This window comes from Phoca vitulina, unplaced genomic scaffold, assembly GCF_004348235.1.
Source record: "Phoca vitulina isolate PV1807 unplaced genomic scaffold, GSC_HSeal_1.0 scaffold4, whole genome shotgun sequence".
Lineage (NCBI taxonomy): Eukaryota > Metazoa > Chordata > Mammalia > Carnivora > Phocidae > Phoca > Phoca vitulina.
This window is the reverse complement of record NW_022589707.1, coordinates 50,688,727-50,714,838: the sequence shown is the minus strand read 5'-3', so window position 1 is coordinate 50,714,838 and position 26,112 is coordinate 50,688,727. Positions and strand designations below refer to the sequence as shown.

Below are 26,112 nucleotides of genomic sequence, written 5' to 3'. Positions count from 1 at the left end.
AGAACAAAGGAGCATTAGTTCAAAAGAAGTCACGGAAACCAAGTGGCTTAGTGTCTCTGACTAAGCTCACCATTTTCTTGCGTTGGGATGTTATCCAATTCAGACCAGTCTTGGGCAATTTAATGCCTAGAGGGTAAGAAGGTGTCATTCCTTTCCACCAACACAAGAACTTCAACTACCACGCCAAGTCTCAATTCCACTTATGTTTTTACAATTAGAATTTAGAACAGTGTGAGAGTGTTGGCAGGAAGCAGTACCTGGATTACCTAAGGTTGTTAGGTCACTATCCTAACCTTTATAATTTAGGAGAACCAAGAGATACTGAATGTCTTCAGTGTAAGACTATGTATTGTTTAGAGACAACCCTTCTAGATTAGCTGAATGAAACCTTCCATGGCCTCTGAGCTCTTTTACAACTTTCACCAAGTTACAGGTAACTGACAGCAATGCAAAATCATACGTGCCTATCAAGATGTAAATCCACTCTGCCCAGTGGAGGTTTGACACCCCTCACATGGGGGGGAAAAAAAAAAAAAAGACAGTTTTGCCTATGTGAGTTCATTTCAGTATTGCTTTATTTCATGAAAATGTGTGCTTCTCTGGATTCTAACCTGTGCCTGGTTCTTTCATTAATAACATGAGCATGTTAAGAATTTCACATACCTGTATGAAACTCATTTTCTACTTTCTTGAAAATTATTCCCTAACACCATCAAAACAAGACATCATTTCTAGCAGACACCAGGTTTCTGAAGCTTCAAAATAAATTGTGAAGATGCCACTTACAACTAGCTTAATGCCAAGTTTCAGCGATTTCATTAAAATATCATGTATGATTTAATCATGTACATAATACATAAGTTATTCTGATTAACCTTAAAGACAGTCCAGGAATTCCAACAAATCTGCAACAAAGTCAGTAACTGCTATATCTGTTAATGTTTCATTAAGTCACCAGTTAAACTAGGGTATCTGGGCTTGTAACTGCAGCAGGAGAGTCCTCTTCAGTTTCAGACCCACTACCAAAAGTATCACTTTACTGACAATCTTAGAAATAAGATCTCAAAAAGAATAACGGACTAAAAATTCCAAATGCGTAATTTCTATAGTGAGCTTGATTGATAGTTTTCCAAAAGGTAATACAGGCAAAGACCTCTAATTATACTCACCAGGTACTATAAATTTTTAATTATCTGCCCCAACTATCTAGTCCTCCCTAGGAACTTACTCAAATTTGTTAAGTTTCACCCTAATTCCTTAAAATTCTAAATCCTGTGTTTCTTCATTCCTCCTCAGGGCACTTCTAACTGATCATATTGCCTCTAGCAAAGCTGAGGAGCCTGCAGAACAGGAAGGGGTCAGAGAATTCAGGGAGTCGTGATCAAGTTTTGAGGTCAGCTAACATACCTCTATCACAATTTTCACTCCATCAAGGTACCTTTAAATTACATTGAAGAAAAAGGTTTTCTTTGATTTATGGAATTCTTACACAGGTTTAAAAGGAATTCATGTTGTCGGGGGGAAGAGGTAACATTAGAAACAATTTCCTGAGAAAGAGATTGCAGTTGTATATAGGTAACTAAAGAGAAATCACACATTATCTTTTCCAGATGGGTATTTTTTTTTTTTTATGGTTAACTTAGAAATATTTTATTATCAAATCTGGCATCTTTTTTAATTGTTATGTTAATCACCATACATCAGTTTTTGATGTAGTGTTCCATGATTCATTGTTTTCATATAACACCCAGTGCTCCATGCAGTACATGCCCTCCTTAATACCCATCACCGGGCTAACCCATCACCCACCCCCCTCACCTCTAGAACCCTCAGTTTGTTTCTCAGAGTCCATAGTTTCTCATGCTTCATCTCCCCCTCTGATTTCCACCCCCTTCATTTTTCCCTTCCTACTTTTTTTTTTGTTTTAATATATATTATTTGTTTCAGAGGTACAGGTCTGTGATTCAACAGCCTTACACAATTCACTGCGCTCAACATAGCACATACCCTCCCCAATGTCCATCACCCAGCTACCCATCCCTCCCACCCCCCACCACTAAGGCAACCCTCAGTTTGCTTCCTGAGATTAAGAATTCCTCATATCAGTGAGGTCATATAATACATGTCTTTCTCTGATTGACTTATTTCGCTCAGCATAATACCCTCCAGTTCCATCCACGTCGTTGCAAATGGCAAGATTTCATTCCTTTTGATGGCTGCATAATATTCCATTGTATATATATATATACACCATTTCTTCTTTATCCATTCATCTGTCGATGGACATCTTGGCTCCCTCCATAGTTTGGCTGTTGTGGACATTGCTGCTATAAACATTGGGGTGCACGTACCCCTTCAGATCCCTACATTTGTATCTTTGGGGTAAATACCCAGTAGTGCAATTGCTGGGTTGTATGGTAGCTCTATTTTTAACTTTTTGAGGAACCTCCATACTGTTTTCCAGAGTGGCTGCACCAGCTTGCATTCCCACCAACAGTGTAGGAGGGTTCCCCTTTCTCTACATCCCCGCCAACACCTGACGTTTCCTGACTTGTTAATTTTAGCCATTCTGACTGGTGTGAGGTGGTATCTCATTGAGGTTTTGATTTGGATTTCCCTGATGCCGAGCGATGTTGAGCACTTTTTCATGTGTCTGTTGGCCATTTGGAGGTCTTCTTTGGAAAAATGTCTGTTCATGTCTTCTGCCCATTCTTGATTGGATCATTTGTTCTTTGGGTGTTGAGTTTGATAAGTTTTTTATAGATTTTGGATACTAGCCCTTTATCTGATATGTCATTTGCAAATATCTTCTCCCATTCTGTTGGTTGTCTTTTGGTTTTGTTGACTGTTTCTTTTGCTGTGCAAAAACTTCTTATCTTGATGAAGTCCCAATTCATTTATGCCCTTGCTTCCCTTGCCTTTGGCAATGTTTCTAGGAAGAAGTTGCTGCGGCTGAGGTCAAAGAGGTTGCTGCCTGCATTCTCCTTTAGGATTTTGATGGACTCCTGTCTCACATTGAGGTCTTTCAACCATTTTGAGTCTATTTTTGTGTGTGGTGTAAGGAAATGGTCCAGTTTCATTCTTCTGAATGTGGCTGTTCAATTTTCCCAACACTATTTGTTGAAGAGACTGTCTTTTTTCCATTGGACATTGTTTCCTGCTTTGTCGAAGATGAGTTGACCATAGAGTTGAGGGTCCATTTCTGGGCTCTCTATATTCTGTTCCATTGATCTATGTGTCTGTTTTTGTGCCAGTACCAAACTGTCTTGGTGATTACAGCTTTGTAATAGAGCTTGAAGTCCGGAATTGTGATGCCACCAGCTTTGCTTTTCTTTTTCAACATTCCAGATGGGTATTTTTTAATTCACCACCTACACGGCAGAGAAGGCTTAGAGGACTCCTTCCATTTGTCTACAATCCTAGATGTTGTAATTCATCTTAATACCTTTTAAGTACTTAGCCCTCTACTGAGTAGTTAACACCTAATTTCCAACCCTAAAAAAACCCACAGGGATTAGCATCAGTATTTTTACAAGGCAAAGGGACTCGAAGAGGTTGCTCAAGTTGTACGTACACCACTAATTAGAAAGCCTGAGAACTGGGCCTACACATGTCCCACTCCACAGCCTATTGCTATCATGCTTTACCCGAGTGTGTACAGCAACTTTCACTTCGTCTCAAATTTAGACTACAAACCTCTTAACTTATTTTTAGGATTTTATCTAGTAATACAAGAACCAAACAAAGATGTTCTATATTATAATAGGACTTTTGCTATCCTGTGTTCTTCTGGTGAATTAGAATGCAGAATTCAGCGTCATCTTAAAACTATTTTAAATGGTGTGAAAATCCTGTTCAGCTATTTGTGCTGGAAAGTAAACCACTCCCAAAAAGTCAAAATGCAATTTGGGTGTGATGAGCCAGACTTTTTATTATTATGTGCATCCTAGACTTGAGAGTTTTCTTAGGTATTTTCAGGTAAGTGCACAACGCTTCTCATTTCTTCAGTGTACATGCAGAGCCATACTCTGAAGACAGTATTACATTCTCCAAAAAGCTCATGTTATGAAGGACTATAAGAAAAGATAAACTCTAGTACAGTCTCATGATAGAATACTTCAAGCTTCCTAAAAAAAATTTAGCATTATGCCTTTAAGTCAAACAGACATTTACCATCAACAGATGAATGGATAAAGAAGATGCGGTATATATGTATACAATGGAATATTATACAGCCATCAAAAAATGAAATCTTGCCATTTGCAATGACGTGGAATCAGAGGGTATTATGCCAAGCAAAATAAGTCAATCATAGAAAGACAATTACCATATGATCTCACTGATATGTGGAATTTGAGAAACAAGGCAGAGGATCATAGGGGAAGAGAGGAAAAAAGGAAACAAGATGAAACCAGAAAGGGAGACAAACCCTAAGAGACTCTTAATCTCAGGAAACAAACTGAGGGTGGCTGGAGAGGAGGGGGGTGGGAGGGATGGGGTGGCTGGGTGATAGACATTGGGGAGGGTATGTGTTATGGTGAGCACTGTGAATTGTGTAAGACTGATGAATCACAGACCTGTACCCCTGAAACAAATACATTATATGTTAATAAAAAAATTAATAAAAATTAATAAAAAAAGAAAAAATGGACATTTAAATATGATTTCATCAAAATCCAGCAAGTTAACATTTGCTATAACATTTGTGTCTTTTAACCATTTTCGGAAATTTAACCACTTACCCCATGTTCCTTAGCAGCTGTGACAACTTTAAGGAGGACATCTTCCTCGACAAATGGTCTCACAGCATCATGGATTATCACAACTTCTGGCTTAGAGAGTTTAGAGTCAGGCTGGTCCTCTGCCAGGGCTTTTAGTCCATTGAAAATTGACCTGTGGCGGGTCACTCCAGCTTCAACCAGGGAGATTCGCTGATGCTGGTACTTCTGAATAATACGCTTCATTGCTTCCATGTTCTCTCCAGTTACTGCTACAACAATGTCCTTTATCCAACATACTCTGAAAGAAAAGTGTGCATACGTTTAACATAAACTGGGCCTTATACAAGTTAAGCAAGTAACAAACTGAATTAATAAGTACTACTGTAACTTCTTAGGGATATTGAAAACTGAAAGTAAATCAGTTTAATGCATTCTATCAGGTCTAGTAAAGTATCATCAGTATTTCATACTCCACTTAATAACAATTTCACTATGGACTATAAAACATTTCATCTATATAGATATTATACAATAGATAGAGATTCCTAACTAATTTTGATTTAGACTATCAGTAAATTAAGAAAAAAGAATGCAGTAATAGGCCTTTAAATTGATTCTTTCCAAGTATTTTGTTCAATAGAATAGGAACAATTCAAAGCAGTTTCGAATACCAAAGTTTTGTCTCTCTCAAGTCCACTGAATTGCTAAAAAAAAAAAAAAAAAAAAAAAAGCTGCATCACTTATCTAACACAAACTTTGCCTACATCAAGGTGAAACGTTATAGCTTAAATAGGGAAACTGAGATTGTATAAATATAAGTGAGACTCAAAATGATTAATTTTATATTTTATTACAAAGTTTAAGAATTAACCTATTGAGTCATACAAAGGATTGAGCAATTTTTCTGTTGTACAACATTTTCCTCAAGACTTCCCGACCTATCGTTCTGCACTGTCCACAGCCCTGAGAGGCAAATGCATTACATCTTGGCAGACTTCTCTTGAACACCAGGGCTAACAGAGCTTAATGTCATTAAACTCTATGTTCCACAGCCAACAGGCCCAGACCAGGCCAACTGCCTCTGACCCATGCTATCAACTCTGAATAAAGGTCACTTTAAAATTTAATAAGACTTCAAAAAAAAAAAATCTTTTTAAGAACACTTAGCCTGTGAGATACTACATGTTCATGTTAGATAGTTCAAGTCTTATGCACATTTTTACAGAGATGGAAGGGTCTGAAAATTACTTAGTGAAATTAACTTCGTTTATATGAACATTCAGTTGATTTACTCAATTATTAAACTCCGATCTTCTGTTATTCAATCAACCCTTTCCATAGTTCAAAACCCCATTCTGCCTGTGGCTACAAAAATAATACACAGATGTACAACCCTAAGAGCTACTTTATAGGCACACTGTCTTTTCATTTTAAGTCTATTCCTTTAATAAGTATTTATTGCACACTGAATCAATGATCAGCATTGAGTACACAATGAAAATAAACACTGCCTTCGCAAGGCTTACAGATCAAAGAACACCAAAGAATAAATACAAGCTGTGATCAAGCGCTATGAAGAAAGCCAGGCTCCAGCATTGCAAGCAAATGGACTATGTGACCAGCACAGGGATGGCCAAGATGACACTCCCTAAGGAAGCAGAATTTGCTGTAGGATCCAGATGGTGAGTGGCGGCAGGGGGAAAAAGGCAAAGGGGTACGAAGGCTGGTGTAAGCAAGGGCCATGGCAAGGTCCTTAGGGCCAGGAACCCACTGCAGTCAAATCCTGTAAGCAAAGGGGAGAAGAGCCTATAAAAAGGCTGAAGGTCCAGGCAAGAGCCAGACTGGGCTAGGCCATGGGAACCTCTCAGACCGTATTATGGGTTTTAATGTTATAAGAGAAAGCCATAAAAAACCTGTACGCAGGAGAGGACATTTACACCTATTAAAAAAAAATGCTCACCTACCCAAATTGTATTAGGACAGAAAGACCCCTAAAAGAGGACCACCTCCTAATTCCCCAAACCTGTGAAGATATAACCATACACACAGGATGAACTTCACAGAAGTGATTAATTTAAGGATCTTGAGATGAATCATTCTGGACTATCTGGGTAGGTCTAATATAATCACAGGAGCTCTTACACATGAACAAGAGGCAGAAGTTAAAACAGGAGAGGAGTTAACAGAATCAGTGCTCAGTGTGATAGAGGACCACAAGTCCAGGATCGTGAACGACCTCCAGAAACTAGAAAATGGCAAGTAAATTTTCCCTGGAACTTCCAGAATGAACGTAGCACTGCAAACACCTTTATATTTTAGCCCAGTGAAACCTATATCAAACTTCTGACTCTTCTGACTTCTTCATGTTGCTTTAAGCTACTCAGTTCATGGACCTTTTTTTTTCTTTCAACAGCAGCAATAGGAAGCTAATTTAGGAGCCTCAATTTTAGTCTTGCTGCAACGTAGAGAAGAGATTTAGTAGAGACAAAGGATGCAGATAGACCAGATAGGAGGCGGCGGCTGCTGCATTCTGGGCAATGCAGTGATTGTAGCCTGGCTACCCAACTAAGCTTGTAGATGGCATTTGAGAGAAAAATTCGAGGTAATAACCTAGTAAGATTGGCAAAATAAATCAATTATGACAGAATATAAAATAGCTAACCTAGATTAACATTTACTATAGTTTGAGCCTTAGTCATGTTCTAAACTCCTAGGGTCCTTCCCCTCTACTATCTCTTAAACGGGGAAACAATTACGATAGGATATATACATCATATTCGTTTTCCTACACTACCATCTTACACTACAACATACTTGAAATAGTTTTACCATTCTTCATCAAAAGAAGACCTTCCATCTTCTACAAGGTAGGTTCCATGATAGCAGGGACAACATCTTTTCACCTACTGCTTTTCACCTAGTACCTAATAAACACTAATTTGTTTAGTAAACGACCATGGTCAGTCTTATCTACCAGAAACAGCGTAACATCTGACAACACAGCGTTGTCTCAGGGTTATGAAAATGCAAGCAGCTCTTCATTAACCTAGTTAGCTACAAAAACTCAGTAATGAGTATAACTTTCCCTATGCGATGTGGGTGTGTTTTGAGTCATGTGACTCCTTACCTTCATTTCTAGAACTTTAGCTGCTCTAAGGCCAGGATTACTTATGTTTTGTTAGACACTGGGGGCAATTTCAATCACAAATAAACTAAGACAATGCAGTAATATTCACAGAATACCAGAGAGTGGGATATGTATTATTATGTGCAAGCAATAAAAACTTTACTTACTGGAAGATTCAGTGTGCATTGCTCTTTGGTTTGTAGTCCATCCATCCCCCATTCCTTTCACTGTAAACTTAACTGATCACAGCATACTTAACAGTTTAGAATTTATACTGTACTCAAAGCCCCCCTGCAAGTGACAAGTGACAGTTTGTGTCTCCTAAATATGAAGCTTCCCAAAGTTCTGTCTTCACTGACACCCCTATGATCAAGGCACTCATCTCCCCATTATTGCACTATCCTCTTAGCTGGTCTCCTCATCTTATCCCAACACAACCCATTCTTACCACTTCTGGAGGGTTTTTCTCACCTGCAAACCTAAAGTCACCCCCTGCTGGTTCTTGAGCTGGGCCCTTTAAGATCTGAACTCAGCCCACTCATTACTACCCCACTTCATCTCTCTCATGCCCCTCTTACTCGGAGGGCATTTTCTCGCACACCCAGGTCTTTGCTTATGCTACCTCCTCTGCTTCCCAGCACACCTACCACCTATCCTGGGTTGGGAGGGAAGTAGGAGGCTCAGTGCCCCTTGCTCAGCTGTGGGTTCAGATTGGCTTCCCCCAGGAAGCTTTACTAGTCATTCTGGGGGCAGCATCCCTGCTCTCCACTTCCAGAGTACTCTGTCAGAGACACTTAGCATCGTACCCTACGGTTTGCCTTTTCTATCTCCCTCACCAAGCTGCCAACTCACAGAAAGCAAAGTCTACACCTCAGAGTTTGGCACATTCCAAACCAAGTAGTATTAGTAATATTAACAGCAATGAAGATTGATGGTTTGCGAGGTGACGCATACTGTGTAGAGTACCAGCCTGCAAAATCTATCAGATTGCGATAAGTCACTATTATCACCACTTTATAGATGACACAGAAGCAGTGACCTGCCCATAACCTCACGCTTAGGAAATGAAGGGACCTGGGTGGACCCAAGTCTGATTTTGGAGCACACAGTTAAGCTCTGCAAATGTACTAATAGTTTCTGAGAAGGATGTAGTAAAATCCAGGAGCAAGAAGAGCATGTCCACATCCACTGTGTCTCCAGCACTCCATTCATCTTATTAGTGATGAACCATATAATATTGTTGCATTTGTGGTCAAAATGTCAAGTTTCTTGTAATTTCCTGTAATTCAAGCAAAAATAAACATCTAACATTTGCCAGGCAGTATACTAGACCATTGTGATATAATAATAAACCAAGACTGGCAGAATTCCTGACCTCACACACCATATGTTAATATCTGCTAAATGAATCCATGAATAGAGAAGACTTAATTAGAAAGGAATAAATCATTAGTTTAAGTGTTTAAGTCTTTTCTCCATCCATGGATTCATTTAACATATTTGACATAATGGTCTATGATTCGCCTGAGTTTAAAGAATTATTAACAGTGATCAAACATATTTCAGCTTATTAATATGACATCACAATAAGGTTTTTGGTTTTTTTAAAGAAACTTTAAGTACATGCTCAAGTAAATCAGTAGGCAAGGCTGTTCTATAGTCAAGAGCTTAACTTGTACTCTAAGCTCTTCATCTCTTTCCATAGTGAATTTTACCAGAAAAATAGCTTAAAAGCAACTTTTAAAGACCTCATATTGCTATTTTTCACAAAAAGTACTTTCAATTATCTTAACATCGAGTAATAGGGAGAAAGACATTGCTAGACTAGTCGTTCCATCTGCACAATGAGTCAATGAATTAATGAACTCCCAAAGATAAATCCCAATTTTACTAGAATGCCTTCAAAGAGCTATAATTAAATTCCAAACAAAGCTAGTCAAAATAAATGTAAATAATTAGATATGGCCCATGGCCTTTGACTCTTTCCAAAAGTTGTAGGAGACTCTAAATAGCAAAGTGTTTTAAACTCATCTTTCTCAAACTATAGATCAAGGCCTATGAGTGTGCCAATTTAGTGAGTTTAGATTAACATTTTTGGATAAATGAACTAGAAATTAACAGAACAGTAAAGTTAGAATGCATAGCAAAAGTAAGGATGGGTCTTCTTGAATTCTTTCAAATATGTGCACGTGTGTATTTAAATACATGTTTAATGGAATCATCATGCAAAATCTTCTTTTAAACAAGTCACAATAGGGGCGCCTGTGTGGCTCAGTTGGCTAAGTGTCTGCCTTTGGCTCAGGTCATGATCCCAGGGTCCTGGGATGGAGTCCCACATCGGGCTCCCTGCTCAGCAGGGAGTCTGCTTCTCCCCCTCTGCCTGCCTCTCTACCTACTTGTGCTCTGTGTCAAATAAATAAAATCTTAAAAAAATAAATAAGTCGCTATAAAAAATTTTTAGAAGACATGGTTTTAGACCACTCTTAAGAGAGGACATTGTTACGCTATTTTGTTCAGCAACCAAGCATACTCCCAGCACTTGCAAGCCTTTTTAAGTACTGTTTATATTTCAAAGAATTTATTCACATTCTTTTCTAGTTATAGAATTAAGAGTCTTTTACAGTATTAAAGTTTAATAATGTAGGATCATGGAACTGAGAAAAACCTTAACGACCTCACGCAGTGCCTACTGAACAAATATTTGCTGAATAAATGAATCTGGTTGACCTCCTTAGCTGAAGGCAAGTCCACACTGAACTCCCATAGCTGGGTTTTATCAAGTTCTCTTATTTACTTCCTAGCACATTCCATGGGCACTTACAAGTCTAACCTCAAGCTCCATTACACCTATAGACATTTTGAGGAAAATTTTCGTTTCTCATATTTTCTCCCACAATGTTAAAAAAAAAATCACTTCGAGTATTCAGCTTGGGCAGTTTAATATGATCAGTTGAAAAAAAGATTTAAACAAATGCTTTTTAAATACACAGATGGAAAATCAGGTCCTACTAAACCCTCTAAAGGGCTCTTACCAGGTTGCGGGAGTTTGGCCCCAAGGGACAGTGGCAACGGTGGCTGACTACCATGACAGTCTTCATAGAGACTAGGCCCGTTGATTGTACTGTGGCCATAATTGGTAGATTTACATCCCTCCATACCCACCCTCATATTTTAGCAACAAAGTATTGAGTTGATATGAAGGGCCTGGTTCCCAAATGCCCTCACAAGGTCAGGTCTCCTTATCATGGCCCATGAAGGATTCCCAGTGGTCAAGCCCAACCTACCAGTCTTAATCTCTTCTTGAAGGAGCCCCACGGGGGCCTTCCCACTGGAAATTTAACAAAAACATCTAGTCATCTGACCTACACAAAACACAGTCCTATTGTATTTTTAATAAATATAGGCCTATTGCTTGCTTTCCTTCACTCAGATTTGACCCTTAATGAAGCATTAAATTTTTTAATGTCAAATTCATGTATTTGAACATATTTATTCAACTACAACTATCTAAGTGCCTTTTTCTTTCTGAACCCTTAATCCAATTAGTCATCAAAACCTGTCAATCCTGTCTACAGATTTCTCCTCTCTTCCCTACTCCATTCCAACTTTCAGCTCAACTCCAGCATTCAACATTGCTCATTTAAATTAACATTTATGTATTTATTTCTCTATTTTGTTTAAATAAAATTTGCAGGGGTATTCAGAAAGAGTAAGATAGAACAAGTACACAAGAAAGCAAAAATTAGAGACAATCCAGTAAGTCAGAAAATCTAATAAGCCTTGAGTTCATCAACTTACATGTATATACCTACCAGCTGGGAAGATGGTGGAGTAGGAGAACCCTAAGCTCACCTCATCCCATCAATACAACTAGATAACAACCCGACCAGTGTAAATAACCCATGAAGCAACTGGAAGGCTGGAAGAACAAACTCCACAACTAAAGGTAGGGAAGAGGCCACAGTGAAGGTAAGAAGGGCCAAGACACAAGTCTAAGAGCAAAAGGGACCTTGTCGCCCATGGTGGGGAGGGAGCTGGTGGCACTGAGAAGGGCAGAAAACATATTTTCACCAGCAGCCCATGCACTGGGAGAACAAATCTCTTTACTATTTGCCTCTGAATGTGAAATAAGCCAACTTTCCTGAGTTCTTAAAACCAGCCAGACTTAAAGCCTGGAATTTTTAAAAATCCCCAGGCTCCACTCTGGGAGAGGCCAGAAGACTTTAGGAAGTGGAGTCCCTGCCCTTAGAGACAGCAGGACCAACACCCCATGCAGATACACTGTAGAACCAGCAGTTTGAAAAATACTGGGGGCAAATTGGAGGGAGAGTGGTTTGCTCTTCTCAGAGCACAGGCTAAAGAGACAGGTACCACTAGGAGACCCCTCCAGGAACAAAGGAGCTGGCAGGTACCATTTCCCTCCCCTACCCCACAGCATGAACAACAGCCACCTGTGAGGACCAGCTTAGAGCTGACACTCCTAACCTAACTTGCTTGCACAAAGCCCCACCACGTCATGCCAGCCCAACACATTTCAGTGGACCCACCCCTTTCCAGTAACTCTTATGTCAGTCCCCCTGCAGTGGCCCCTCCCCCAGAAGACCAGTGCAAACCTTGTCAACACCCCATCCCTTAACCTGCACTTTTACAGCACCTCAGTTCCCGCAGGGGCAAGTCTCCATTCACAAGCAAACCACTACACACCTTGCTGCCCACAACAGGCAGAGAGGGCCTCTGCAGACAAGTAAAGGAAAAAGAGGCTTAGATTCAACAGCAGAGCACACACGACACACATGGGTGACAGTCCCTGAAGCCCCAGGACCCGGGGCATAGGGGACACTGCACTGCAGGGCACTATAGGACTTCTTAATAAGGTTATTATGGTTAGGAGCAAGAGAAGTAACTAACTTTCCTAACATAGAAAAACACAAAAAGTCAGACAAAATGAGGAGACAAAGCAACATTTCCCAAATGAAACAACAGGACCAAACCATAGCAAGAGACCAAACCAAAACAGATTTAAGTAGTATGACTGATAGAGAATTTAAAGTAATGATCATAAAGATACCCACTGGACTTGAGAGAGTAGTGGAGGACATCAGTGAGACCATTAACAGAGAGAGAAGAAAAAAAAAAAGAATCAGATCAAGAACACATTAAGTGAAATTAAAAATACACTTGATGGAAAAAATAGCAGGCTGGATGAAGCAGAGAAACAATTTAACAACCTGGAATAGTAATGGAACATAAATAACCAATCTGAGGAAAGAGAATTATGCAAATTGAGAATAGTCTCTGTGACACCAAGCATAATAACATCTGCATTATAGGGATCTCAGATGATAGAGAGGTAAGGGGGCAGAAAATTTATTTCAAGAAATAATAGCTGAAAACTTACCTTACCTGAAGAAAGAAACCTATCCAGATCCAGGAGGCACAGAGATCCCTGCCCCCCACCCAAAAAAATTCAACCTAAATAGGTCCACATCAAGACATATAGTAATTAAATGTAATTTAAAAGATTTTAAGAAGTACTGGGTGTACAAAAAGTAGTGAAAGGCAAAAAATTTTCAAGCAGCTAAGGAAGAAAGTTACATTCAAGGGAAAACCCATAATGCTATCAGGGGATTTTTCAGCAGAATTTTCTAGGGAAAGTGTGGGAAGGGAAAAATCAGCAACCAAGAATCCTCTATCCAGGAAGGCTATCATTCAGAACAAAAGGAGAGATAAAGAGTTTCTCAGATAAAAACTAGAGGAGTTCATGACCACTAAACCATCTATACAAGAAATATTAAAAGGGACCCCAGGTGAAAAGGAAGACTAAGTCAGAGTATGAAAAGTAAACAAAAAAGCAATAAAAATAACTTTTACTGTTAAAAAAAAAAAAAAGGATTCATAAGATAAAAGGATGTAGAAGGAGACAAACCATGAGAGACTTATGATCTCAGGAAACAAACAGGATTTCTTGGTGGGGGGATGGGGTGGCTGGGTGATGGACATTGGGGAGGGTATGCGTTGTGGTGAGCACGGTGTATTAAGACTGATGAATCACAGACCTGTACCCCTGAAACAAATAATACATTATATGTTAATTAAAAAAAAAAAAAGCTCACTCCCGAAGAAATTGAAAATCTGGGGGGGGGGGGGGGGGGGAAATGTACCCAGTACAGAAAAACACTTAAAAAGTCTTCCCTTGCCAATAAAAGTATGCTTAACTAGTTATGCCCATTGCTTTTTTAAGATTTGCATATTAACAACATCTTACTCCCCCACCTCCCTCTCCAAACAAAAAACAAAAAGGTTGGTGGGGCGGGGGGGGGGGGTGATTCTTTGCTTTTAGGAACTCTAAGCCCCAACCAAATACCAAGATTGTCTATAATGGCCTTAGAAATGCAGTAAGGTCCCTCACCAAAGCATTCAGATTTTGTAATGTCATAAAGTTGTCTAAACATTCCATGGTGATTTGTTCGCAGATTGAGATTAAGATTCAGTGTTCTTAATTTTTAGCGCGCTGAAAAGAATTAGTTAGTACCGCTTGGCCAAAGTCAACTGCCTTCTCCGGGCCTCCCGCCCCTCCCCTGGAAAACAGCAGCTGCTTGATAGACTTGTAAGCAGTATAGGAGATCCTGTTAGCAAAAGCCTCTCCCTTGGCATGTTAATGGGCCTTCAAAAGTATCAGCTCTCTTCTCTCTTCTCTCTTCTCTCTTCAGTGGCAATTTTAAAATTTCAAAATTTGTTGTCTGATGTATTTTACTTAACTCATGAGTGCATAAATTAAACACTGCATTAATGAAAAAAAAAGGATGTAAAATAGGACCTTATACAACTAAAACATAGGAGAAGAGGAGTAAAGAATGGATTTAAACTTAGGTGACCATCAACTTCATATAGACTGCTATACTCAGATGTTATACACACACCTAATGGTAACCACAAGTCAGAAACAAGCAATACGTATGCAAAGAAAAAAGAGAAAGGGATCCAAATATATCACCAAAGAAGGCCAGCAAACCATGAAAGACAGAAGGATCAGAGAAAATCTATAGAAACAACTACAAAACAAGTAACAAAATGGCAATACATACATATCTATCAGTAATTACTTTGAATGTGAATAGACTAAATGCTCCAAACAAAAGGCATACAGTGACTTTATGAACATAAAGGAAATAATCGATAGTACTAGGGGACTTTAACATCTCACTGACATCAATGGGCAGATCATCCAAACAGAAACTCGACAAGGAAACGAGTGGCTTTCAGTGACCCATTGCACCAGATGAATTTAACAGACATATTCAGAACATTCCATCCTAAAACAGAATACACAATCTTTTCAAGAGCACATGGAACATTCTCCAGAATAGATCACATATTAGGCTTTAAAACAAGCCTCAACAAACACAAAAAGACTGAAGTTATACTATGCATCTTTTCTGACAATACTATGGAACTGGTAAACAACCACAAGAGAAAAATCTGGAAAGACCACTAACACATGGAGGTTAAATAACATGCTACAAAACAATGAATGGGTCAACCAGGAAATAAAAGAAGAAATTTAAAAATACATAGCAACAAATGAAAATGAAAACACAATGGTCCAAGACTCATTGAAGATTTAAAAAAAAAAAAAAAAAAGCGACCCAAATAACAAAATCACTAATGAAAAAGGAGAAATAGCCAACACCACAGAAATAAAGTAATTTTAAAAGAGTATGAAAACTGATATGCTAACAAATTGAACAACCTAGAACAAATGGATCAATTCCTAGAAACCTATAACCTCCCAAAACTAAAGCAGAAATAGAAATTTTGAATAGACCAATCACCAGCAATGAAATTCAATCAGTTATCAAAAAACTCCCAAATGAAAGTCCAGAACCAGATGGCTTCACACACAAATTCTACTAAACATTTAAAGAATACCTATTCTTCTCAAGCTATTTCAAAAAAAAATACAAGAGGAAGGAAAACTTCCAAATTCATTCTATGAGGCCATTATCACCCTCATACCAAAACCAGATACAGACACCACAAAAAAAGTACAGGCCAGTATCTCTCATGAATACAGATGCAAAAATCCTCAAAATATTAGCAAACCAAGTCTAACAATATATTTTAAAAAATCATACACCACTTTCAAGTGGGATTTATGCCTGGGATGCAAGAGTGCTTCAATATTCACCAATCAACAGGATAGGTCACATCGACAAGAGAAAGTATAAAAACTGTATGATCATTTCAATAGATGCAGAAAAAGCATTTAACAAAGTACAACAACCATTCATGATAAAAACTCTATGCCAAGAAGGTCTAGAGGGAACATACCTCAACATAATAAAGGCCTTGTATTAAAAACCCACAGTGAATATACTCAACAGTGCCAAATGGAGAGCTTTTCCCCTAACATCAGGAACAAGACAAGGATGTCCTCGCTCACCTCTTTTATTCAACACAGTACTGCAAGTCCTAACCACAGCATTGTATCTAGGAATAAACTTATTCAAAGAGGTGAAAGACCTGTACTCTGAAAAAACACTGATGAAAGAAATTCAAGATGACACAAAGAAATGGAAAGACATTCTGTGTTCATGGACTGGAAGAAGAAATATTGTTAAAATGTCTCTATTACCCAAAGCTATCTACAGATCTAATGCAATCCCTATTAAAATACCAACAGCATCTTTCACAGACCTAGAACAATCCTCCAATTTGTATGGAATCAAAAAAGACCCCAAATAGCCAAAGCAATCTTGAAAAACAAAACTGGAGGAATCACAATTCCTGACTTCAAGTTATATTACAAAGTAGTAGTAATTAAAAGAGTATGGGGGTACCTGGCTGTCTCAATTGGTAGAGCATGTGACTCTTGATCTTGGGGTTATAAGTGTAAGCCCCATGTTAGGTGTAGAAATTACTTAAAAAAAATAAAATTTAAAAAAACAGTATGGTAGCAGTATAAAAATACACATAGATCAATAAACTACAACAAAAAAACCCCAAAAATAAATGCACAATTACATGGTCAATTAATCTTGTCAAAGGAGGAATGAATATACAATGGGCAAAAGACAGTTTCTTCAATAAATGAGGTTAGGAAAATTGGACAGCCACATGCTGAAGAATGAAACTGGACAACTCTCTTTCACCATACTCAAAAATTAACTCAATTGTGAGACCTGAAACCATATAAATCCTTGACAGAATATAGGCAGTAATCCGACACTGGCCATAGCAACATTTTTGTACTTACGTCTCCTGAGTTGAGGGACTACAACAAAATAAAAAGTTTCTGCACAGTGAAGCAAACAATCAACAAAACTAAAAAGGGGCACCTGGGTGTCTCAGTCAGTTAACAGTCCACCTCTTGATTTGAGCTCAGGTCATAATCTTAGGGTCCTGGGATGGAGCCCCGAGTTGGACTCTGGGCTGGATGTAGAGCCTGCTTAATATTCTCTCCCTCCCTCTCCTTCTGCCCCTCCCCCTCCTAAATAAATGTCAACCTACAGAATGAAAGAAGATATTTGCAAAGGACATATCTGATAATGTCCAAAATATATAAAAAACAAAATTCAACACCCCGAAAACAAATAATCCCATTAAAAAATGCAAAGACATGAACACACATTTCTCCAAGGAAGACATACAGATGTCCAAGAGACACATGAAAAGATGCTCACCATTACTCATCATCTGGGAAATGCAAATCAAAACCACAAGATACCACCTCACACCCGTCAGAAAGGCTAAAATTAGTAACACCAGAAGCATCAAGTATTGATAAGGATGTAGAGAAAAAGGAAGCCTCATGCACCGTTGGTGGGAATGCAAACTGGGGCAGACACTGTGGAAAACAGAATGAAGGTTCCTCAAAAAAGTAAAAATAGAACTACACTATGATCCAGTAACCACACTACTGCTATTTACCTAAACAACACACACACACACACACACGCACGCACTCATACTCACACTCATACCATGGAGTCAAAGTTACTAAAACAGGACTTCCACTGATTTTCCAAGTGGCAAGAAAGCAACCCAACTCAACCACAAAAATCAGTTTCCTTAAGACAAACACATACCAATCAATAAAACAGATTAATATAGTTTTCTTAAAGCAGTAATTCTTTTAGAAACTCTGGTCATAAATCAATAGTTACATAAGGGACTAGGACCCTTGACCTCAGTTCCTTGTTAGTATAATGGGGGCAAAAAAAAAGTTCTTTTCAGTGATTGAAGAACAGGTGCTTTAATATATACCATGTTGTTTGAGAAGACACTCCCTTGAGTTTACCTTAGAAGCTAAGGATCTCCAGCAGTCTTGCTCTTAATTCCTCCATGGCCATGGAACTCCTTACTCAGCCATTGGCTGTGCTGAGTCAGAGAATAAGCCTCCAGCATTCTGACAGCAATCTAGGAGTTTAAAGGTTTCTTTTTAAGGTTTCAACCAGTTGGGTTTTGGTTTTTTGGGTGGTTTTTTTTTTTTGGTTTGGTTTTTTTTGTTTTTCAGCTGTCTACCCCACCTTCCGAAGTATCCTGTAGCTCTAATTCCTGAACCTTTCCAAGGGCCTGGGACTTCAACCAAAATGCTTCTTCGCAGCTGTTCCCACTTCCCTAGGACCGTTAAGTCTGATTGATTACCATGCTGTTCTTCCAACATTTTGTCATCATCTTTTATCTACTCCAGCACCTCTTAACATTCGTTTTCCCTTGTGTGGCTATACTATTTCTAGTCTCTTTGGGTGGGTAAATGCAAGACTGGAAATAATGCCATTTAAACATGTGTTTAACTCAAACCAAAACTAGTTACATTTCTTTACATTTCCCTAACCCCAATTTAAGAATTGTGGACAAATGGGGCGCCTGGGTGGCTCAGTCGTTAAGCGTCTGCCTTCGGTTCAGGTCATGATCTCAGGGTCCTGGGATCAAGCCCCGCATCGGGCTCCCTGCTCAGTGAGGAGCCTGCTTCTCCCTCTCCCACCGCCCCCCCCCATTTGTGTTCCCTCTCTCGCTGTGTCTCTGTCAAATAAATAAAATCTTAAAAAAAAAAAAAATTGTGGACCAAACTTCAGAGGTGAAAGCTCTTGTACACTGTAGTTTTAAATTGGCTCAAAATTCCAGAAGACAGATCACACCATAAGGGTCATTTTTTCTTGATTATCCTTCTTAGTCAAGATTAAGAAGATTACTCACAGCAACTTCTCTGTGAGATGGCAAAAGTTTGAGAAAGGAAAATCCTAACTTATGAGGGACAAAGGAGCTTTGAAATCAAATTCTACACAATCCATATTCATAGCTCCCAGAGGTCAAGGAGAGCGAACACTGTCCTAAAATAAACCAGATGACAGACTGTGGTGACACCCAATTACAGCTTTTCTGATTTGGGATACTGAGAGCTGTGCTTCCCCTTAGTAAATGGTAAGCATGCATACTTTCACCAAAGAGCAAAAGGTAAGAATTTTACAACACACTTTATGCTTCCATTTCCTTTCCTTATTTGAACCTGAATAATTCGGGGGGAGGGGGAAGAAATAACCTAGGCTTTTGAGCACCATGCTCTAGGAAGCCTATTAGCAGTCAAGAGAATGCCCTTCCTTTAGGAAATGGCTCAGAAGCACCCATACCTAAACCCCTGTAATGCAAGGTTTCCAAGGATTTCCTGAAACACACCCCAAATATAAGCATCCCTTAAGTTATTCAGGCATTTTAACAGTGACAAAAATGAGCCCCCGAGTATTTCAAAATGGAGATTTAAGTAGTTACTATTAGAATTTTATCACTGCTGTTATCGAAAGAAAACACATATTCCCCCTTTTCCATAAACAAGGTCTTCCCAGAACATTCTTTTACTTTAAAAGATTTTTCCAGTAACCACCTATCTCAGGCTCCCTCAGAAGATGCAAACATGCTAATAATCCGAATTTCCTTCACAGGAAGGAAAATTAAATGTAAAAAACACTGTATTCCGCTACATCTGGTAATTAAGCAGTTAGATTCTGCTGGCCAAAATCCATTGTTCCTGTAATACTACCTACATAATGAGCTCTGTTGTCATAAGGTCTAGCATCCAATACTGTAGTTAAATGATGCATACCCAGATAAAAGGTAGACTACAGAATAGGGGAAGCACCCGGAACTGTTTCAGTGTTTGTCTGAGTTTCATATGGAACCACCAGCCTGATTACTTGAATCAAGGGTGATTAGGGCTCTTCATGCTTCCGTTTTCCAAATGCCAACATTTAGGAAGATAACCATACACAAAGCAACTTGGGCCCTTTGGCTTCTGTGGTGTGTGCAGCATAGTGGGGCAGGGAGAAGATCTTTTCTGGATAATAGGCTACTGTCTGATTAGTAGCGACTCATTAGCTTAATCTTCATCAAAGCCACCTGCAAAGGCTATGCTAAAAGAGGTCATCTCTCTTGAGATACAAAGGGCTCATTTCAAGGTTTAACATCCTATCACAAGACCACCCTGGCTTCAAGACGTTTCAACACCTTCCCAACACGTCTAAGGACCTTTGCAACTTGCCCTATTTCTACCCCTCCAGCCTCACCCCACGCTCATATTACTGGCCCTCTAAAGCAAGATAAATAGCACACCCCCTTTTCACCTCACTAAGGCTCCCCTAGTCCTCCCACCCCCATTCCCTCTCCATATCCCCTACAAGTCAGTGCATTTTGTAACAGGATAAAGCACAAATTGGCCTCAACTTCAGAATCTCGCCCCCTTAAAACCATATCCACGTTGAAAAGCTTGGATTAAATTCTGCCCCTCGGTACACTTTCAGCACCTCTTAATCAACACAGGGTCATAAGAGATACTTCGCTAGTGTTTATAAATGAATGGATAAAGCGAACCAAAGTTCGTATAGTCAGATGCACAAGTAAAACTCCAATTCACGCATGCACGGAGAGTGCAAATAAGAGACCGAGAAAAAGGCAGAGACAGAAGAGACTTCTAAAAAGGCTTGCTTGTCGTTAGGCCACACTGGGGCCACTGTTAAGACTAAATGCCTCTTAGTCCCAACCCATGCTTTCCTTCCTTAGTTCAACTCCATGAGCCGAGCTCCCCCCCGCCCCCCGCCCGACGGCCTGGGCACAGAAAGGGCTCTGTGGGGCAGCCCCCGCTTGCATGCCGGTCTGCTAGAGGAGCAGAGCCGCCCATCTCTAAACTGCAAGCGAGGACGGAGCCCGAGTCGGCGGCGGGGACTGGGCGGGTGGGGTCGGCCCCGCAGTCCGCCGAGAGAAGGCGCCAGCGCGAAAGCACCACCAGGGGCAGGTGTCGCGGGCTGCCCCAGGCGGGCCGGGAGGGAGCGGGAGGCCGGGCCGGGGGCCGGGGGCGCGCCTGGCGCCGCATTACCTCTCCAAGGCCTGCAGGGTGTAGCTGATGAGCGGCCTCTCCAGGATGGGACAGAACTGCTTCGGGGTGGGGACGCCCATCCTCTCCCCGCTCCCCCCCGCCGGCAACACAGCAGCCACGGCGGGAGCGCGGCGCCGGGGCTGGGCCTCGGCCCCGGCCGGGTTCAGCGAAGAGGCCGCGGCTGCTTCCTCCGCGCCGCGCGAGTCGCCGGGACAAGGCCCCGGTGCGGCGGGCCTGGGCTCCATGGCGGCGGGCTGCGCGGCCGGCTTGGCTCGCCCCGGGCCCAAGCGCCCCGCGGCTGCTCGGGGCCTCGGCTGGGGTAGGAGGGAAAGGAGGAAGGGCGGGTGAGGGCGGACGGCGCCCACTGGAGCAGCGAGGGCCAGGCCGCGGCGTGTCCCCAGGGGACGCTCCAGCCGCCGAGCTGCTTCTCGTCGCGTCCTCGGCCTCTACGCCGAGCCCAGCGCCCCCGGCAGGCCTGAGTTCCGCGCCTCCTCGCTGCTCTGGCGGGCCCCGCAGTCGCCTCAGGTGGAAGCGTCAGCCCTCCGTGCATATCTACGGGTCCCATTAAACCTAACAGCTGTGCGGAGGCTGTAGCGGTCGGGACGCCCTCCAGTCCCTCTCCCCTTAAAGACATTTGGATTCAAGTCACAGGATGGCACAGAGAAACGTGCACCTCGATTTCTACCTTTAAGCTCGTGAGGCTTAAAGGTTCCACCTTCTGGTTCCACCTCAGAAAAGACAGATGGATGGGCAAGTGTTATTATGAACCAGATATAGAAACAAAACTGCCGCGGATCTCAAATTTGTCTGCAAATGGGAACTACCTGGGGAGGTCAGAAAGTGCTGACACCTGTGTCCCACCCTCAGCGATTGGGATTTAATTAGTCTGCTGTGTGGCCCGAGTTTTAGAATGTTTTTAAAGATCCCCAGCTCATTCTAATGAGCGGGCTCATTTTGGGCCCACAGAGTCAAAGCAATAGTACTAATAACTGCTGAACAAGCGACACACATTAGCTCATTTAATCTCCAGGAGAACCCAACTGTTATTGGGGTTTTGTTTGTTTTGGTTTGGTTCGGTTATTACAGAGAAAAAAGAAAGGTTGTAATAATAATAAATAACTTGTGTAAATAATAAATAACTTGTGTAAAATTGCACAAATGGCAGATCTGCCTTTAGGCCCTTGCACAGAAGTACAGCCCGAGTTGAAGAATTCCAGGCCTGGAGCATATATGCCCTTATTTAGTGCTGTCCTTGCTGGTCGTGTTTACCAGAAAAATGTAGTCAAGTACTTGGAATGTCAGAGCCCATTGTATTAGGTCCCTGGAATGTAAACTCCATGAGAGTAGGATCCTTACTTTTCCTTTTGGGTTTTGTGCCCAGCTCCTGAAATATGAAAGAAGTTTAATAAGTATGTATTGAATGAACCGATGGAGTCGGTTTATCATAATTGAAGTATATTTATTAATATTTGCTAATTTAATCTTCACCTATAAAGTTAATTTGAGATTAATTTAAAAAAGAGAGGAATCTTTTAGGCGCTGGAAATATTATCAGGTTATAATATTCCAACCCAGTATTTTTACCCATTTTTCCGAATTTAGATTAAAGATAACAAAATTAAAATGTTTCTTTTATTTATCAGTGACTGAACATGCTTTTAATACATTCAATACACTTATATTTTCAGTACACAAGTTTCAATATAGAAGTACTTTCAATACAAAAGTAACAAAAAAGTACTTTTACTATAATTAGTGTTTAGCTCCATTATAATTGCAGTTTGTCATATCACTGACTCTTAGCTGAAAAATAAGCATCATAATACACTTGACTTGGTAGCACCACCACACCTGTGTCTGGCCTGTACTAGACACTCAATACCTGTTGACTAACTGAATGGGTAAATGAATAAAGGAATCTATACAGAAGCAGAAATGCAAATCTATTAATATTAATCTTAGTTTCCCTTTTTAATCTAACAGTGGAGTTAAAGCTATTTTTCACTTTTTTTAAGATTTAAGAGAGAGACAGAGAAAAAAAAAGAGAGAGAGAGAGAGGCAGAGAGAGAAATCACAGAGGGAGAGAGGGAGAAGCAAACTTCCCGCTGAGCAGGGAGCCCAATGTGGGGCTCTATCCCAGGACCCTGGGATTATGACCTGAGCAGAAGGCAGACACCTAACCAAATGAGACACCCAGGCATCCCTAGTTTTCATTGTCTTAATCTTCAGCAAAAAAAGCATAGTAATAAAAGTCTTATTAATTGCTATGTATTATAAATAATTAAATCTTGACAAATTTTAGCAAGAATCGTGTTTTATTGATTTAGTTGTTTTAGAGCAAATATATTAATTTTGCTCTGTTCACTATGAATCTTAGATCTTTTATACTGTATGTTAACAATATTTAACAGACTCATTGAAAGTAAAGGACAGACTTCATTTGTCTATCACAGTATGAGAAGCAACATTTTTTCTGTATCTTTTTCTATAGATATAAATAATTAGTTCCTTATTATGCATACTTTGGGTAAAAAATATAGTTTCCATGTAGTTTTATAACAAGTTGTAGCGGCCACATTATGAAATTATCTTCTCGGGCGCCTGGGTGGCTCAGTTGGTTAAGCGACTGCCTTCGGCTCAGGTCATGATCCTGGAGTCCTGGGATGGAGTCCTACATCAGGCTCCCTGCTCAGCAGGGAGTCTGCTTCTCCCTCTGACCCTCCTCCCTCTCATGCTCTCTGTCTCTCATTCTCTCTCTCGCAAATAAATAAAAAATTTTTTAAAAAATTATCTTCTCTGCAACAAGTAGCTAAAAGTGCCTACCTTGGAAAGTGAGATCCTCTGTGACCCATTGGTAATAACCACTCTGCAGTATCAGTTGATAAGTTTAGAAAAAATAAACCCCAACTGTATCACAATGCAGAGCACACAAAGGGGAAAGTTCTTGGAGTGGTTTTTGGTCTGAGCTTCTGTGGTAGATAAAATAATGGTCTCCCAATGTTGCCCATGTTCTAATCCCTGAAACCTGTGAATATTTTACCTGACCTTATAAAAGGAACATTGCAGCTGTGATTAAATTAAAGCCCTTCAGTTGGGGAGGGTAGCCTGGATGATCCAGGTGTGTCCAATAGAATCGCAAGTGTCCTTATAAGAGAGCGGTCGGAATCAGAGAAACAAGTGTCAGGACTGAATTGTAGGTCACAGTGATAGGAAGCTATGAGTCAAGGATTCCAGGAGCTTCTAGAAGCTGCATAGAGCAAGGAACCAAATTCTTCAACTAGAAATTCCAGAAAAACATAGCCCTGCCCCCCCATTTTGAGATTGCTCACATCTACAACACTTAGATAATAAACTTGTTTTAAGCCACTCTATTTGTGATTTGTTACAACAAACACAGGAAACTAATACAGTTTCATGCTCAGGAAAACCTTCAAACTTACAGGTTGACTGACTATAACTTCCAAATGGAGTTATACATAGTTAGAAATATAGTGATACGACTGAAGAAAGAAAACACTGTCCATTTGACTTTATTTATGTCCCATAACTACACTCTCAGTGCACTATGATTTTTAAAATACACTTTATCCTGTGAATAATAAAACGCGTTTTATTGTACTGCGAATAGTCCAAGCATAGCTTTGTTAAGTGTATACCACAATTTTATAAACTCACTTTAACATGTCTTTATTTTTTTAATGCATATAGAAGTGGCCATTAGATGAAAGTGGCTCTCATCTTTATATCTGAAAGGCCTAAATAACGCCCCTTTGTTGTTTGTTTCTATGACAGAGGACCCTGGAAGATGATCTTGGGGACCTTATTATTATTATTACTGAATTTTAGATTAGGTTGAGTTTATTTTTTTAGTGTTAATCTAAGTATAATTATCACTGCCAGTCATTCCCCTCCCCAACCACACTTAGTTTCTAGAGGTTAGTTGGGGTGTTGCTCACAAATGCTAATGAACAGCTTAACGGTTTACCCTTTAACTCTGCTGAAATAGGGGCCAAACAGAATATATTATTGTTCTACCATGGGCCAGTCCCAGTATTACTGTCAGTCTATGAATCCTAATTCCTGTTTTGCCATTGTGTTTTATGTAAATGCTATAGTCTATTAACCTCTGACCTTTAACTCATTTTTATACATAAGAAAAATGATGCTCCACAATGAGATCTTTCTGTGGATAATTCAAACTAAACAACACATGACAACAAGGTTACCATCTTTCATTTTCTCAATATGTATTACAAAGTAAATTATCAACGGTCTCAACTGTCTACTTTGTTTTTCCTATTATAGCTAAAAAAGGAGACAATGAGGGGCACCTGGGTGGCTCAGTCGTTAAGCGTCTGCCTTCGGCTCAGGTCATGATCCCAGGGTCCTGGGATCGAGCCCCACATCAGGCTCTCTGCTCCGCGGGACGCCTGCTTCTCCCTCTCCCACTCTTCCTGCTTGTGTTCCCTCTCTCGCTGTGTCTCTCTCTGTCAAATAAATAAAATCTTAAAAAAAAATAAAATAAAATAAAAAATAAAAAAAATAAAAAATAAAAAAGGAGACAATGATAAATAGCCTTAGGACTGAATGATAAACTTGATATCATTAATATCATTAATGTTACCAAAGTTTAACTTGTCATAAGAATCATTTGAGGACTATTGTTAATATATATAGTATTTCTTATGTATTTTATATAATATCATTTACTTATTATATATTATATAATAATCTTAGAAAATGTATTATTGGCACCCTCCAACAGAAATTTTGATTCAGTCGATCTAGAGTAGGCCCAGAAATCTGCTTTTTTTAAATGCTTCCTTAGGTGATACTATGTAAGTGTTGACCAGACTTAAATAAACACCAGTTAAGGGGTGCCTGGCTCAGTTTGTTAA

At 40.0% G+C, this 26,112-nt stretch overlaps 1 protein-coding gene across 3 annotated transcripts in view; it reads right to left on the bottom strand.

The window, feature by feature from the left end:
- The window catches only part of CRPPA (CDP-L-ribitol pyrophosphorylase A), a 303,756-nt gene extending 281,663 nt beyond the window's left edge, over window positions 1-22,093 (bottom strand). For 2 of the 3 annotated variants that reach the window (XM_032402001.1, XM_032402002.1), the window contains exons 1-2: window positions 21,215-22,093; window positions 4,743-5,019 (exon numbers count right to left, since the gene is read on the bottom strand). In XM_032402001.1, the coding sequence (XP_032257892.1) occupies window positions 4,743-5,019; window positions 21,215-21,459 (522 nt within the window). In that variant the 5' untranslated portion in view covers window positions 21,460-22,093. The remainder of the gene's footprint in view (window positions 1-4,742; window positions 5,020-21,214) is intronic. The other variant, XM_032402003.1, reaches the window with a different exon arrangement.
- Window positions 22,094-26,112: the final 4,019 nt, after the last annotated feature.